Here is a 16745-nt window from a genome sequence, read left to right as displayed (position 1 = left end):
TTTTGATGAAAACCCAAGTTGCTTTGAAACAGTTATAAAAAAATTTAAAGATAACTATCTGAATTTAGTCCAATCTGAAAATTCTAGCTTTTTTACCTTGATTAATTAAATCCTTAAATTTGACAGCAATATGCCAAACAACATAACAACCTGGGAGTTAGTAAGATCAATATACAACTGAGATAACTGTATAGTTTTATGCAAATTCAAGTTAATTTGAAAAAGTAATAAACAAATTTAAAGTTAACTATCTGAATGCAGTCCGACTGAAAATTTTAGCTTTTTTTTACCTATTAATTAAATCCTTAAATTTGACAGCAATACACCAAATTACATAACGACCTAGGTTTCGGTAAGATCAATGTATAATTGAGACAGATGTAGAGTTTGATGAAAATCCAAGTTGATTTGAAAAAGTTAGAGAAATATTTAAAGTTGACTATCTGAATTTAACCAAAATGAAAAATCTCTTTTTATTTTACCTATTAATTAAATTCTTAAATTTGACAGCAATACACCAAACTACATAACGACCTGGGATTCAGTAAGATCAATATGTAATTGAGATAGCTGTATAGTTTTATGAAAATCCAAGTTGATTTGAAAAAGTTATAGAAATAATTAAAGACGACTATCTGAATTTAGTCAAAACTGAAAATTCTTGCTTTTTTTTACCTATTAATTTACTTCTTTAATTTCCCAGCAATGAACCAACTACCAAATAACCTGGAATTATATAAGATCAATATTTAATTTAGTTAGATGAGCTGATTCGGACGTTGAGGCTAAACTTGAAGGTCAAGACTAGTCGAGACTGAGTCGAGACTGGTCGAGACTGAGTCGAGACAGGTCAAGACTGGTCAAGACTGGTCGAGACTGGTCGAGACAGGTCGAGCCTTGGTCGAGACCATTTCAGACTACACCAAGATCATCAATTACTGAATCAGACTTATGAAGTAAAGTCGAGACAAAAGTCGAGTACAGTTAAGTACTGTCGAGACAAGTCGAGTAAAATCTGTGCTCGACTTTACTGGTCGAGCACAAAAACTGGTCTTTTCAGACTCTGAGCAGGTTGAAGTGTTATTTATGTGCACATCCCAAACCAAGAACCTGTAATAAAATGAGTTGGCGTTGGTTGCCGTTTGTCGAAAGTGTTTGTTTTGTTGTAGTAGTTAACAATGCACTTAGTTACTCTTCTGACTAATTTCATTATTAAAATGTTTGTCAGTCGAGAGCATTTTATAGTTTGCTTATAAATATTGTGTTGCTCCTATTTGAAGACCGTATACATACATTTAATTGTTCAACACAAAAACAACGCATGATAAATTTCATGAGTCTGAATCGCTTTTCTGGATTTACATTTATAAGGACCGTTGATACCTAAACATTTGAGATCATGTCCAAATACGTCGAAATGTTAGTCTTTTTGTCGAAGTTTTTAATTGTAATCTGTTAACTTGTGTGTCTGTCCAAGACCAGAGCCCTACAATCAAGAGCTGGTTGTTGTTTGCCATTTGTGTTTTCTTAATTTTGATATGAAAAGTCAGGCTTCCTTGTTAAACATGTTTCCTTTTCTCTCATGATAGACTGTTGTTTCCTATGTTGTATTTTTACATCTCCTTATCTTTATATTTATATATTATCCTTGTCAACACTATAATAAACTATAACAAAACAAAACAGGCAACAAAATGATAAAAGTCACAAAGTACCAATCGACTCGTAATAACAAAAAGTTAATTTAAAGTTCAATTTCAACTAATAGATAGACATTTTCGCCAGACTAAATAACAATCACCTCATCCAAAGGATGTAGTGTAATGTTCTTCCAATGAAAATAACACTTAAAAAGTCTCAATAAATTTTGTGCGTTTGAAGGGCTTTTCTGTATTTACCTTTATGCAGAACGCTCAGTCCTAAACATTTGGAAGCCAGGGATGTGTTTCTACGTAGAACCGTTATACGCTATATGACCAAATTAGACGGAAAAAGGGTAGCAAAGTTCATCTAAAGTCAACTTTGACTGAGGCATTTGGAACCTTAGTTTCTTATAAGTTCTTAATTTATCAACAGTGTATTTTTAAATAAGTATGTAAGACCTTGTCAGTACCGAATAACAGACTGCCAAACTGATGATACGCCAACGACCACCAGCGGTATCTTAGTTGAAACCTTCGTTTCTTACTTCTCAATTGATTTGGGATTTTTTTTGTTATAGTTCCAGTCCGACTGATGAGTCTTATGTAGACGAAATGTGCTGTTGTCGTCGTTGATAAGATTTTGTCACATTTTATAATCTACATGTATGTAAGAAATCTTCGAACTGTAAACAAAATAAGGTAGTCAAGTACAAAATATGTACTTGCATGGTCATATGAATGATGGCCAAGTGATTTGATCATCTAAATTGTGTCCTGTAAATATGTAATAGAGTTATATCAAGTACAATTTTGTATCTGAATTAAACATTTATGTGTAAGTGTTGTTGGAAATAGGCAGGATTATATTTGACTGGTGCTCAGAAAGAACAATTTGACTCCTCATCACAACGAAAGTGCACGTTGTGCATGTGAATTTTACTCATGAGAAGTGTGAATGATTCAGATGACAACTACGGCTTGGAATCCAAATTTCATTTAACATCTGCTTTGAAACTAATGGGTGATATTATACCGGTGTGTATAGGATATAGAAGTGATTATATAATTAATTTAACATATGTAATGGATACAAAAAAAGGATCAAACAGAACCTGTTTACTGAGCCTATTTAAAGTAGTGGTTTCTTTTTTGTTAACAACAAAGAAACAAGAAGTAAATACGATATTAGTGCGACGTATTTGTGTAGTGAAAAAGAATGAATATGGTTAATTCATCACACACAACTACAACGAGCGCATAAAAACCAAAAGCTACGGAACAACATTTGTATTTATCTCCTAGTCACAGTAAGGCTGTTGATAAATATATTCAACATTTTTACAAGATTAAGGGTAATAGATGATAACTTGAATGGATCAATCCTGAAGACAAATCAGAGTATCTGTGTCCTGAAAACAGTTTTATCATTCAAATATGCTGTCATGATAGTATTCCGTTTAGATTCATCAATAGCTGCCAGCACACAATATGGAGTAAACTTTACTTTTTCTTCAAATAATGGTAATTAATAGTTTGGCATGTTGTATAAGTTCTTGTCTTTAGTTGACGGCATAAAGTCGGTTAAGACAGACAATGCCATTGTAGCAAACTATACTTTCAAATGTAAACTTTCAAATCACAAGTTTTGTATGTATATTTAGGATATGACTTTTTTTAGTATTATTCAAATACATTTTGACTGTTCATTTTTAACTTATAATTTGTGGTAACTCTTTTATTATATCTGATTATTATTCTTTCTTTAATTAGTTAAAAATAAATAGTTCGATTTCGTTCCCATGTTAACGAAATGTTGTTTTTTTTTTGGTTAGAATTCCAACTTTTGCTAAAAGGCGTCAGAGATGTATGTCGTTGATTTATTCTAACTGCTTAACATTTACATTTTAACAACATTAAATGCATATCAAATAAAGGCAACAGTAGTATACCGCTGTTCGAAACTCATAAATCGATAGAGATAAAAATAAATCCGGGTTACAAACTAAAACTGAGGGAAACGCATCAAATATAAGAGAACAACAACGACACAACAAAAACACAACATTAAAATGTAACACACACAGAAACGAACTATAATATAACAATGGCCATTTTCCTGACTTGGTACAGGACATTTTAAGAAAAGAATGGTGGGTTGAACCTGGTTTTGTGGCATGCCAAACCTCCCGCTTTAATGGCAACGTCAAACAAATATTCATATCATTACAGTAATATGAAATGTTACAATATTTGTATAGGCAAAATGGGTGTTATTCAATCGACAATGTATTATAAGAATTAAAGGGTAGATATGGGTTAACGTTCTATCTTAAAAAATAAACAGAATGATGCCCTAACAAATCTCTTTGTATTTAGCAATGCATGACTTATAACGACTAATACCTTTACTTGCAAAGATACCTGGTATTGGATATAGAAGTGATTATATAATTAATTTAACATATGTAATGGATACAAAACAAGGATCAAACAGAACCTGCTTACTGAGCCTATTTAAAGTAGTGGTTTCTTTTTTGTTAACAACAAAGAAACAAGAAGTAAATACGATATTAGTGCGACGTATTTGTGTAGTGAAAAAGAATGAATATGGTTAATTCATCACACACAACTACAACGAGCGCATAAAAACCAAAAGCTACGGAACAACATTTGTATTTATCTCCTAGTCACAGTAAGGCTGTTGATAAATATATTCAACATTTTTACAAGATTAAGGGTAATAGATGATAACTTGAATGGATCAATCCTGAAGACAAATCAGAGTATCTGTGTCCTGAAAACAGTTTTATCATTCAAATATGCTGTCATGATAGTATTCCGTTTAGATTCATCAATAGCTGCCAGCACACAATATGGAGTAAACTTTACTTTTTCTTCAAATAATGGTAATTAATAGTTTGGCATGTTGTATAAATTCTTGTCTTTAGTTGACGACATAAAGTCGGATAAAGACAGACAATGCCATTGTAGCAAACTATACTTTCAAATGTAAACTTTCAATTCACAAGTTTTGTATGTATATTTAGGATATGACTTTTTTTAGTGTTATTCAAAAACATTTTGACTGTTCATTTTTAACTTATAATTTGTGGTAACTCTTTTATTATATCTGATTATTATTCTTTCTTTAATAAGTTAAAAATAAATAGTTCGATTTCGTTCCCATGTTAACGAAATGTTGTTTTTTTTTTTGTTAGAATTCCAACTTTTGCTAAAAGGCGTCAGAGATGTATGTCGTTGATTTATTCTAACTGCTTAACATTTACATTTTAACAACATTAAATGCATATCAAATAAAGGCAACAGTAGTATACCGCTGTTCGAAACTCATAAATCGATGGAGATAAAAACAAATCCGGGTTACAAACTAAAACTGAGGGAAACGCATCAAATATAAGAGGAGAACAACGACACAACAAAAACACAACATTAAAATGTACCACACACAGAAACGAACTATAATATAACAATGGCCATTTTCCTGACTTGGTACAGGACATTTTAAGAAAAGAATGGTGGGTTGAACCTGGTTTTGTGGCATGCCAAACCTCCCGCTTTAATGGCAACGTCAAACAAATATTCATATCATTACAGTAATATGAAATGTTACAATATTTGTATAGGCAAAATGGGTGTTATTCAATCGACAATGTATTATTAGAATTAAAGGGTAGATATGGGTTAACGTTCTATCTTAAAAAAATAAACAGAATAATGTCCTAACAAATCTCTTTGTATCTAGCAATGCATGACTTATAACGACTTATGATACCAAATTCTTACAAATCTAATTATCTGTTAAACTGTTAATGGCTGATAATATAAACTACCTCTAACTCTGATTACTCCACTTCTCCTCTTTTTTAATTAACTATTTTAAAGTACCTTAGTATCTAAAACCTCTTCTAACATACTTGTTATACCTTATAACATCCAAAACTAGCACTTCTTTTAAAAACGTATTCATATACAAAATTACTAACTATATAAACTGCTCAAAATTAACAATAAATTTATATCGTAGAGACAACCATTCTTTCAAAAACTGATGATATATGTATGTATAAGATTCACAGAAACAAATAATCTGATTAAAATATATGAAAAACAAACATATTCTGTATTGATAAAAAGTGCACATAGGTAAATAAAGGTAAATAGCCTACCTATGATCACATATTGCATAACCTACTTGTGATTGAATTCTTGAAACAATCACTCACCCGGTACCGTATGTAATTCAATATGAAACCAAACAATTTAAATACCTGGTAATCCTACTACCTTAAACTAATAACAGACATGTCATTATAACCCTTACATGTTTGATTCGAAAAGAGATATACAAAATGGTGTATTTACCAGATGTTTCGGTTTTCGGCGTATTAATTGCTATTTCTGCATGCCTTTTCGTCTGGCTATGGATTAGGTCAAGACGACCTAAGGATTTTCCTCCGGGACCGACACCTTTGCCTTTAATTGGAAATTTAAACCAATTCTCCGGTGATCCTAACATTCTGAACGTTTTCCGCAAACTTCGAATACAATACGGAGATATGTTCACTATGTCGATAGGAACCTTCTGGGTAATCGTTGTCAATGGAGCTGACAATATTAAGGATTTATTACTTTCAAAAGGCGATTTCTTGTCTGACAGACCGCCTCTTTTCATCAATACTTTAATTGACAATCCTGGTAAGACATCCAGAAACAATACTTTTGCTATTTTGTCTAATTTGTTTTTATTTCAATATTTTGCTTCAAATATAATGTATTGAATTATATTGTTTTTAATTCAACTACAAAAATATAAATGTACATCTTACATTTATGCATGCATATCGTTCATTCTTTGATATGACTTCGTAGGTTCCAGTATTTGAAAAATGAAAGTGAATCGGTTATTAAGATATCTGTTTCACATTTATTTAGACATAACATACTATAAAAGCAATAACACAAATATGGATGAATATTATGATATGATTATTGCGCAGGGATCGAGTGAACAGCTATAGGTTCGAGTTTTTTCATGCCGTTAGTTTTCTCGTTTGAGATGTTTTACATATGTCAATTCGGGGCCTTTTATAGCTGACTATGCAGTATGGGTTTTGCTCATTATTGAAGGCCGTACAGTGACCTATAGTTTTAAACTTCTATTTCATTTGGTCTCTGGTAGAGAGTTGTCTCATCGGCAATCATACCACATCTTCTTATTTCTATATGTATGAAATATAAACATCATAGCTATACACAGTTGGTTATATCAATTCTATTGTCGATAACCTCGTGATTTGAGTATTAAAAGTTTATATTTATTCTTGTGCCACCCTTAGATACAGCTGATATTAACTATGGTCTCATATTCCCTCTTAAGGAAAATTGGGGGAAAGCTTGAAAAAAAAGAAGAATGATAGTTGTAAATGAAAAATTATGTAACTTGCAGGAATGTCGATTAATAAAAAAGACTTACAACCTAACCTACGAAATCAAAAGACTTTGTTCGATAGATTTATGATTATTGAAGTCGAAAATACAATTCACATTATTCAGTATTAAATAAAGGTATCTACAAAAAGCATAAAAAGTTCAATACATATATTTTGTTTGCTGAATACTTGCGCGAAGTATTAAAGTCCATGAAGTTTAAACGTGATTATAAAACAAAACATTACCTCACAGCTGATATTTTTTTTTCCAGTTATGAATATAGGTTTAAATTGATAAATTTATAAAACTACTTGATTTTGGTGATATTTGTGAAAATCAAGACGATATATTTTCTATAAGCTGTCCACATTTTCCTGAATAAACCAAAGAAATATATCAACTAGAACATAATAATATAACGAAATTCTGACAGTGTTCGTTGTCATTTGAAACCTTTATTAAGAATTTCACATAGTGAAATGACAATCGAGAAGACTTTTCGGTACTGATATGATTTCTATGATGTTTTTGTTTTCTTAAATCACATTACATATCATTAGCACAATTACAATTACAGTAATAATATATATAAAAAATATCTTTGTATCAGAGAATAATTGCAGTTACTGAAAGTAAGTTCAGAGTACTTAAGGATGTTCGCTCCTCTGTTTCAAAATAGTATGTTTTTTAAAAGACTATTATAAATTGATAGTTTATAAAAAAAATGACAGAGTCGTGTCCTTGTTTTTAAGATTTAATCAACTGAAAATTTGGCGGGAAATGATTCTCTCTATATTTTTCATGCATTTAACTTTGGCACCTTTTTACTTTCAAAAACTATGAAAAAGAAAAGTAAGCTTAGGGTTAGTGGGCAAAATTTTTATTGATACTACATTGGATAAAACTAGAGGATTCCGAATATCTGACAAAACGTCAAAACCTAGAGTACCAAACATCCTTAACTTGCTGATATGAAACACGTCGTCCTAAAATGTAATATCGGTGACTGTACTTCGCACCATATTTCATTTAGAAAGGGTTTTGTAGTTCAAAAGGACACAATTGTGTGCATTGTGTTAATAAATTTGTACAAAATTTAAATGCAGAAATTTTTTTTAAAATATTTTGTGTTATTGTTTGTCGTTTTGGTTGCTGTCTGATTGAGGTATGCCCTACATCTATCTACCTTTACTCATAAAAGAAACATGATCGTCTTAAAAATATAAATAGGCGAATTTTTGCCCACCCCTAAAAAAATACCAGACGCAATGGTTTTTAACAACATGTTATTGATAGAAAAACCTTTATCAATAAATAAGATATCAACTTAAAGTATGCTCTAGACCAAAATTTCAAAAGCTATATTTTTATAAGACGAAATAAAATCATTTTGTATGTCATGTTTTGCCTATCAAGTCGAACTAATGATGACAAAAGAGATGATTTCAACTTCCCAATTGTGAACTTTCCATTTCTATGTAGCAACATTCCAGCAGCGCCTGCATACGGAGTTTAATCTCCCAATTGCTACGATATTCCCGGGCTTGTATTTCCTATCATGATTTCCTTGATAGAGGATTGATGCTCACAAGGAAGCTATTAAACCAAGAGTTCCAAATGGTGAAGTTGAAATCATCCCTTCGTAAATTTTACGGACGCCATCACGAGTTGGTTGATCGTTATGGAATAACCGTTTCACAGATGATATCGGATATGTGCCTTATGTCGTAACTACAATACCCTTCCCTTTTCACGAATTTGACCTACCGAATTAGACTATTACCGGATTTGTAATAACATAAGCAACACGACGGGTGCCACATGTGGAGCAGGATCTGCTTACCATTCCGGAGCACCTGAGATCACCCCCAGTTTTTGGTGGGGTTCGTGTTGCTTAGTCTTTAGTTTTCTATGTTGTGTCATCTGTATTATTATTTGTCTGTTTGTCTGTTTTATTTTTGGCCATGGCGTTGTCAGTTTGTGATCGATCTATGAGTTTGACTGTCCCTCTGGTATCTTTCGTCCCTCTTTTACGTATACTGTTTGGATTGAATTATGTTTTTCTTGTACTATATGCCGACAATATAACTTCTTAATGGTCTTTTTATTTCACTTCAGGCGTTTCTACAGCAAATGGATCATCATGGAAACAGCAGCGAAAATTTGCTCTTTCAAAACTAAGAGACTTTGGATTTGGAAAACGTAGCTATGAACCAAAAGTAGTGGAAGAAATTGAGATATTTTTAAAGTACATAGAAGATTTTAATGGAAAACCTTTTGACTTTTTAGAGACAGTAAATATTAGTGTTTCTAACAATGTAATGTCAATAGTTGTTGGCCATAGATTTGATTATAATGATCCTAGGTTCAAATACTTTATTGGTCTACAGCAAGAAACCTTTAAAGACGCAGCTTTTTCGGGGCCAGTGAATTTTATACCTTTACTTGCAAAGATACCTGGTGATGCTTTTAGAGTAAAAAAAATTGCAAAGACCGTGGGTAAAAATGTCCAATTATTTAAAGACGAAGTGCAAGAACACAAAGCAACCTACGACGAAGACGATATTCGGGATTTTTCTGATGCCTTCCTGAAAGAAATAGCACTTCATAAACATGAAAAAGACACTATTTTTACAGGTACTTAACAATTAAATTTGGAGTTTAGTATGACGTCCATTATCACTGAACTAGTATACATATTTGTTTAGGGGCCAGCTGAGGGACGCCTCCGGGTGCGGGAGTTTCTCGCTGCATTGAAGACCCATTGGTGGCCTTCGGCTGTTGTCTGCTCTATGGTCGGGTTGTTGTCTCTTTGACACATTCCCCATTTCCATTCTCAATTTTAAAGATGAATTGATATCATATGACAAACTTTCACGTGAATAAATTGCGTGTTTTAATTATATCTCCTGAAAATCGTTAGTCCTCCCTTTTCATTTTTCAGATCGTTTTAAAAGGACAAGAGGGGAAAATATACCCTTTTTAACCCCTATTCTTAAATATTTCAGATTGCCAATTTGGTTCTAGTAGGTAAACAAACTGGTAACATATTCCGTGCTATGTTACTTACATGAATATGAATGTTAAAATTCCCTATTCATTATCTTACATCTTCACCGTTTCAATATTTAATGCATTCTGAGAAATATTTATAAAACGTTGTGATAAGTTAGCAATAGTCTGAACAATGGATATTCAACCAATATTATCATTTTAGTGTACGGACATAAAGTACACTTGATAGTTTTCACAAACCAAGTTTGACTCTGTTTTATAATACTTCCTGTTTTTACTGTATACCGTTATGGCGAACTGGGGACCTGTCATCAAAGAGCGAAGGTAACGCTGCATTATGTACTTACAGTTTCGAGGAATGAATTTTCTCATACATCATCGCCATATTTACATGCAATGGTTTTCCCTACTTATGCTCTGTTTAAACAGAGGTTTATATGGGCACACACCGGACCAGTTAAATTTACAAAATATAGTTTTAGAATCGTGGAAGGTTTATGATACGGGGTGTTTATATTCACACTGAACTGTTTTTATCGGGAATGCTGTTATGGTAATATTAATACAACAGACTCACAGAAAAGTTGTTTACATGTACTTGAGTATAATACCTAAAATAAAATAACATTGCCAAAAAGGTAATCACCTGACAACCTGACAAACCCAATATACATATACAGAACTAGTAGAAGAACAAACGCTCTCAAGCATGTATAATCCACCACACTCTGTTCAGTGTCTGTACCAAGTTAAAAGCCTGTAATTCAGTCGTTGTCTGTAGTAGCTGTTTGTCTTATTTATTTTTCGTTTGATGTTTTTATCATATATAAGACCGTTGTTTTTTTGTCATGCCGGTGACTTTTTATTTCGCATCACGTTGCTTTGCATCACGGTACGAAGCTATTAGTTTCATAAGATATTCACGCCATCTTGAAATTATTACGTAACAAATATCGGTTCTCATTGGTTGCCTTATGATATGGAAAAGATTCTATTGGCTAGAATGAGATATAGAATTTGGAATAATACCCGCACTGGAGAAGATATTAAATGCGTAAAAATTACAGTATGCGTATTCAAGATCCGAAACCCGATCAATGAATTATTTTGCCTTTACTCGTTTATCTTACTATAAAACATGTATATGATGTCACATCAAATTAGATAAGATAAATCAGACGAGGGGCAAAGATGAACACTTTCCTGAGTGCTCATCTGATTATGTTATATATGCATATGCACAAACACTGAAAATGCACCCCCAAGGGTGACTGGGGAATAGAAGTATGGTCACCATTGGTCTTCCTCTGACCGGCAGTAAAACCCGTGCTAAAGTGGGGCGTCCGTTTGGCTGTACGGGATGTACAAATTTGCAGCCACGTCCGGTCAGAATGGGGACGTTAAATCCGATGCCTCGTGTAAAGAGAGTACCACGCTCTTTGCACGTTAAGAACCCTTGCAACAACTCTTTGAGGGGTCCGTAGGTGACCTGTTGCAAGGCTAAATTTCTGTCCCTATCTAATATACCCTCATTTCCCGTGGCAGTCTAAATTTCTCCGACCTTAATCCCGGACGCCTCTATTACAGAACCTACCTATTGTATTTATTGTGAACTTGTTCTCGTCCTGAATATGCATGGAATATTTGCCACTGGACGTTAAGCAACCAACAATCAATCAATCAATCTGAAAATGTATATTACTGCCAATAATCTTCAAGAATGTTGTCAGAATACATGTTACCATTTGATAAAGCCAAAATGAATGATATATTGATATAAAAAAAACAGCTACGCAATGAGCATACGATACCCCCGAATTGTGCATTAGAATTTTTGTTAGAATAATCTAGAATATTTAATAAGGAGGCATCTTATAACTATTTACAAAAATGGACGTGTAGGAAAATTTTAATGAGAATATCTATATGCAAATAAATGCCTGTTAACAGTCCCATAACTCTGAACAACAAACCAAAAAAAAATTCAAAATTCACAGCAAGTCTAGATTCACCAACACCAAGAACAGTATAAATGTTGTAGTAAATTGCTCAAAGCATACTAGATCTAATGCATGGTATGTAAAATATTACCTCAGTTTATTAATCTGACCGTCAAAGTCTCATAAAGGTGGAATGACAAATCATAAATGTTCAAAATCAAACCACATTTCTAATGATCCTACCAAAGAATTCAAAATTGAAAGGACGCTTTCTTCTATCAATCCTAATCTTTTGTTAAAAGTTTGTGGGAATAAATTTTGTTAAAGCAAATTTGAGTTTTTGTAGAAAGTGTTCATGGACAAATACAAAAACAATAATACATCCCATCTCAGACGGGAGACGGGCTTTTGATACCACACTTATGAGTATATGCACAAAGGAGATGAATAACACCTTTCCCCATACTTTAACAACCACATAAACCACATCTTACTTAAAAGTATGATACAGCAAGTCACTCCAAAGCTTTTAAGAAAGCTAAAACTTGTAGATTACAATACGTTATCTATGGGTTTTGTGTATTGCTGAAAGGCCGTACAGTGCCCTGTAACTGTTTTATTGATGAAGGCCGTACAGTGCCCTGTTGCTGTTTTATTGCTGAAGGCCGTACGGTGCCATGTAACTGTTTTATTGCTGAAGGCCGTACAGTGCCCTGTAGCTGTTTTATTGCTGAAGGCCATATAGTGCCCTGTAGCTGTTTTATTGCTGAAGGCCGTACAGTGCCCTGTAGCTGTTTAATTGCTGATAGCCGTACAGTGCCCTATAGCTGTTTTATTGCTGAAGGCCGTACAGTGCCCTCTAGTTGTTTTATTGCCGAAGGCCGTACAGTGCGCTGTAGCTGTTTTACTGCTGAAGGCCGTACAGGTCCCTGTAGCTGTTTTATTGCTGAAGGCCGTACAGTGCCCTGTAGCTGTTTTATTGCTGAAGGCCGTACAGTGCTCTGTAGCTGTTTTATTGCTGAAGGCCGTACAGTGCCCTGTAGCTGTCTTATTGCTGAAGGCCGTACAGTGCCCTGTAGCTGTTTTATTGATGAAGGCTGTACAGTGCCCTGTAGCTGTTTTATTGTTGAAGGCCGTACAGTGCCCTGTAGCTGTTTTACACCCTCTTCCTTTGGTCTTTTGTGGATAATTGTCTCACAGGGAATCACACCCAATCTTCTTACTTTTATACTAAAAGTCAAACATTGTAAGTCGAAAGATAGACTACATCATGGTCAAAAGAAAAACAAAGACGGAAAAGTACACAATAAAACCACATCATTAGAAAACTATACTAAAGAGTGAGAAGTGGTCCGGAAGGGTACGCAATTTCTCCTGCCCTAATTCCAAAAAAACAGAGTCCGATGACAAATAATATTTGTCGATTATACATCATATAATGTTGGATTGATGTATGGTCCACTGTAATCTGGCCCAAGCCTTAGTTATTAAAATATGAGTTGTAAGATATGATTAAAGATGTACAAAAATCGAAAATACTTTTAAACTTCCACTCTATCACAATTTTGATTTGACAGACCCTCATTACAAATGCTATATTAGAAGTTGACAGATATAACTTTCTTGCTTATTGCAGAGAATCAGTTAGTATGGCTCATAGGGGACTTCTTTGCAGCCGGGACAGAAACAGTATCAACAGCAATAAAATGGGCCGTGATGTTCTTATTAAATAACGTTAATGTTCAATGTAAAATGAGAAAAGAGATTGAACAGGTAGTTGGAAATAGTCGATTACCGCAACTCTCTGACAAAAAGGACATGCCGTATTGTGATGCTGTTGTTCATGAGGTTTTAAGATTAGGAAACATTGTTCCGTTCGGTTCACCTTATTATGCAAAGGATGATTTTTCATTTAAAGATTACAGATTTCCAAAAAAATCTATAATTATGGCAAGTCTTGACTCGATTTTGATAAACGAAGACGATTTTCAAAACTGCAACGAATTTTTACCAGAACGTTTCATCGATGCTAAAGGACGATTGGTTGGAGTAGAAAAGGTCATTGCTTTCTCCTTGGGTAATGATTTAAGTACAACTTTTCAATTTTCAGAATAGAATTGTTTCAGTCACAATTGTATTCTACAAAAATGTGTATTGTCTCAAATAACAATAACAAATAAACATTGACATTATTACGAGTTATATAAAAATGAGAAGATATGGTATGATTGCCAATGCGACAACTCTCCACCATAGATCAAATGACTTATAGAAGTTAGCAATTATAGGTACTATGAAAAGTAAAATAACAAAAATACCGAACAAATCGGAAAGTCCCTTATCAAATGGCAAAACCAAAAGTTCAAACACATCAAACGAATGGAAACCAACTGTCATATTCCTGACTTGGTACAGGCATTTCCTTATGTAGAACATGGTGGATTAAACCTGGTTCTATATCTAGCTAAACCTCTCATTTGTATGAAAGTCGCATAAAATTCCATTATATCGACAACAATGTGTGAACAAAACAAACAGAAATAAAAGGTAAAAATGTCAAAAAAAGGGGTACAGCAGTCAACAATGTGTTGTAATCTTAATCACTATAAAAACAAACAAATATGTCAACAAAGAAAAACAAAATGGCATAAAGATAAAACACATAGGCAAAAATGAAAGACAAGAATACAAAGATTTACCACAGCACAGTAACACAATGATTAGAGTTATAACACATTGGCGGAAATATAATGATTTATGTAAAAAAAAAGTGAAATAACACAAAAATACCGAACTCCAAGGAAAATTCAAAACGGAAAGTCCCTTATCAAAACATACCTCGAAAAACAAATATGATATACAGCAACAAACGACATCCATTGAATTACAGGCTCTTGACTTGGGAAAGGCTCAAACAGAATCTGGTTAATTGCACAATATCACCCACACTACATTGCTTTTTCAGTATTTTTTTAAAATTTTTTCTTGCATCTACTTCCAGATTTATTTATATTCTTTAAACATATTTTGACAATGATTTATTAATATATTATTTGATTGATTACACAAGTAACCACACAGAAAACTGTTTATCTACATTTGCAGTACTCTGAGGTTTGTTTAAGAAAGACAACAATCGAGTTTTAACTTTAAACAAGAGTAATAAAGGCCAACTATTAAAATGTAGTTTAAAAATCTGAATGAACACATTTTAATCTGCATTAAAATTAATTAAAATCGCAATGTTATTTTAGGACAGAGGAAATGCCTTGGTGAGTCCCTAGCTAGGATGGAACTCTTTCTCTATTTAACAGGCCTTGTTCAAAGATTTGATCTGCTTCCCCCAGTTGGAGAGAATCCACCTGTGATCGAAGGATTGGTCGGAATTCTTCACAGTCCTGTATCGTATACGCTCAGGGCAGTCGCTAGAAACACGTGATCAATCATTTGTGATAGAATTGAATGAAATGGTTTTACTTTAAACATGTAATAATTGATTTTTGTTCCTTTACATTCATTCAATTCCATAGAAACTTTTCTTTAATACGACATTAAAGAATTTGTAATCAAGAGGTATAAAAGTGTCGATTTTTTGTTTATGAATCTTATTGTTAAATTGGTATGTGTTAAGAGTTTCCAAACCGAGTCTTATTTGAGCACCAACCCTAACGTTTTTGTGAGGATTTCTACACAACGAATTCACGTCATTTGTTGTAACTGCTGATTTATTTCATCACCATACGAGACATAATTGATCAAATACACATTAAATAACGTCACTTAATGTATTGAAAAATTTGAAATTGCGGACGTTCCGGTACAGCGGTATATATCATACCAGAATTTTACACATTGAAAACACGATATTATCCGGATCAAACATTAAACATTTGGTCACACAAAAATTACCTGAGCCTCAAGAGAAGAGTCCAAACCGTCTTCTGTCAAATTTTCCTGACGCAATCGCAATAGTTCAATTGCAGTTGCGTGAACATAGTTCCATACCTTTATAAAATGAACTAAACAATTCATTGCGACTAGGCATAAAGCCACAGTAATTCCGTTGCCAAAGAGATATATCATTTTTATACTAATTAAAATCTGTTTCTCATGACAAGAACAATTTCTGTGATAAATCTCATTTGGTGATGCCACAATCGATGATAAAGAGGATGGGGTTGGCGCTACAACATTTGGAATATGTCCGGGGTTATCTGTGACTAAGTTATTCCATGACGGTTAACCAAACCGTGAAGGCGTCCGTAAAACGTTAAAACAATCATCAAAGATATCAGGCTTATATTTGTGTACACCAGACACGTGTGTCGCCCGTATTAAACAATCATCAAAGATACCAGGCTTATATTTGTGTACTCCAGACACGTGTGTCGTCCGTATTAAACAATCATCAAAGATATCAGGCTTATATTTGTGTACTCCAGACACGTGTGTCATCCGTATTAAACAATCATCAAAGATACCAGGCTTATATTTGTGTACTCCAGACACGTGTGTCATCCGTATTAAACAATCATCAAAGATATCAGGCTTATATTTGTGTACACCAGGCACGTGTGTCATCCGTATTAAACAATCATCAAAGATACCAGGCTTATATTTGTGTAAACCAGACACGTGTGTCGTCCGTATTAAACAATCATCAAAGATACCAGGCTTATATTTGTTTACACCAGAC

General features: G+C 33.5%; 1 protein-coding gene across 2 annotated transcripts; it reads left to right on the top strand.

The window, feature by feature from the left end:
- The first annotated feature begins 5957 nt into the window (after positions 1–5957).
- On the top strand, positions 5958–16020 carry LOC127719521 (cytochrome P450 2D4-like). Of its 2 annotated transcripts, none has more exons than XM_052225675.1 (4): positions 5958–6359; positions 9213–9731; positions 13686–14126; positions 15304–16020. In XM_052225675.1, the coding sequence occupies exons 1-4, from the start codon at positions 6014–6016 to the stop codon at positions 15486–15488; spliced, it is 1491 nt and encodes a 496-aa protein (XP_052081635.1). In that variant the 5' UTR covers positions 5958–6013; the 3' UTR covers positions 15489–16020. The 2 variants fall into 2 exon arrangements, with proteins under 2 accessions (XP_052081635.1, XP_052081636.1); XM_052225676.1 differs by having other exon boundaries at positions 13686–14107; positions 15304–15467.
- Positions 16021–16745: the final 725 nt, after the last annotated feature.

Source organism: Mytilus californianus, unplaced genomic scaffold (genome assembly GCF_021869535.1).
Source record: "Mytilus californianus isolate M0D057914Y unplaced genomic scaffold, xbMytCali1.0.p SCAF_11, whole genome shotgun sequence".
Taxonomy (NCBI): domain Eukaryota; kingdom Metazoa; phylum Mollusca; class Bivalvia; order Mytilida; family Mytilidae; genus Mytilus; species Mytilus californianus.
Note: the sequence above shows the minus strand (reverse complement) of the source record. Positions and strands in the feature narration are given on the sequence as shown.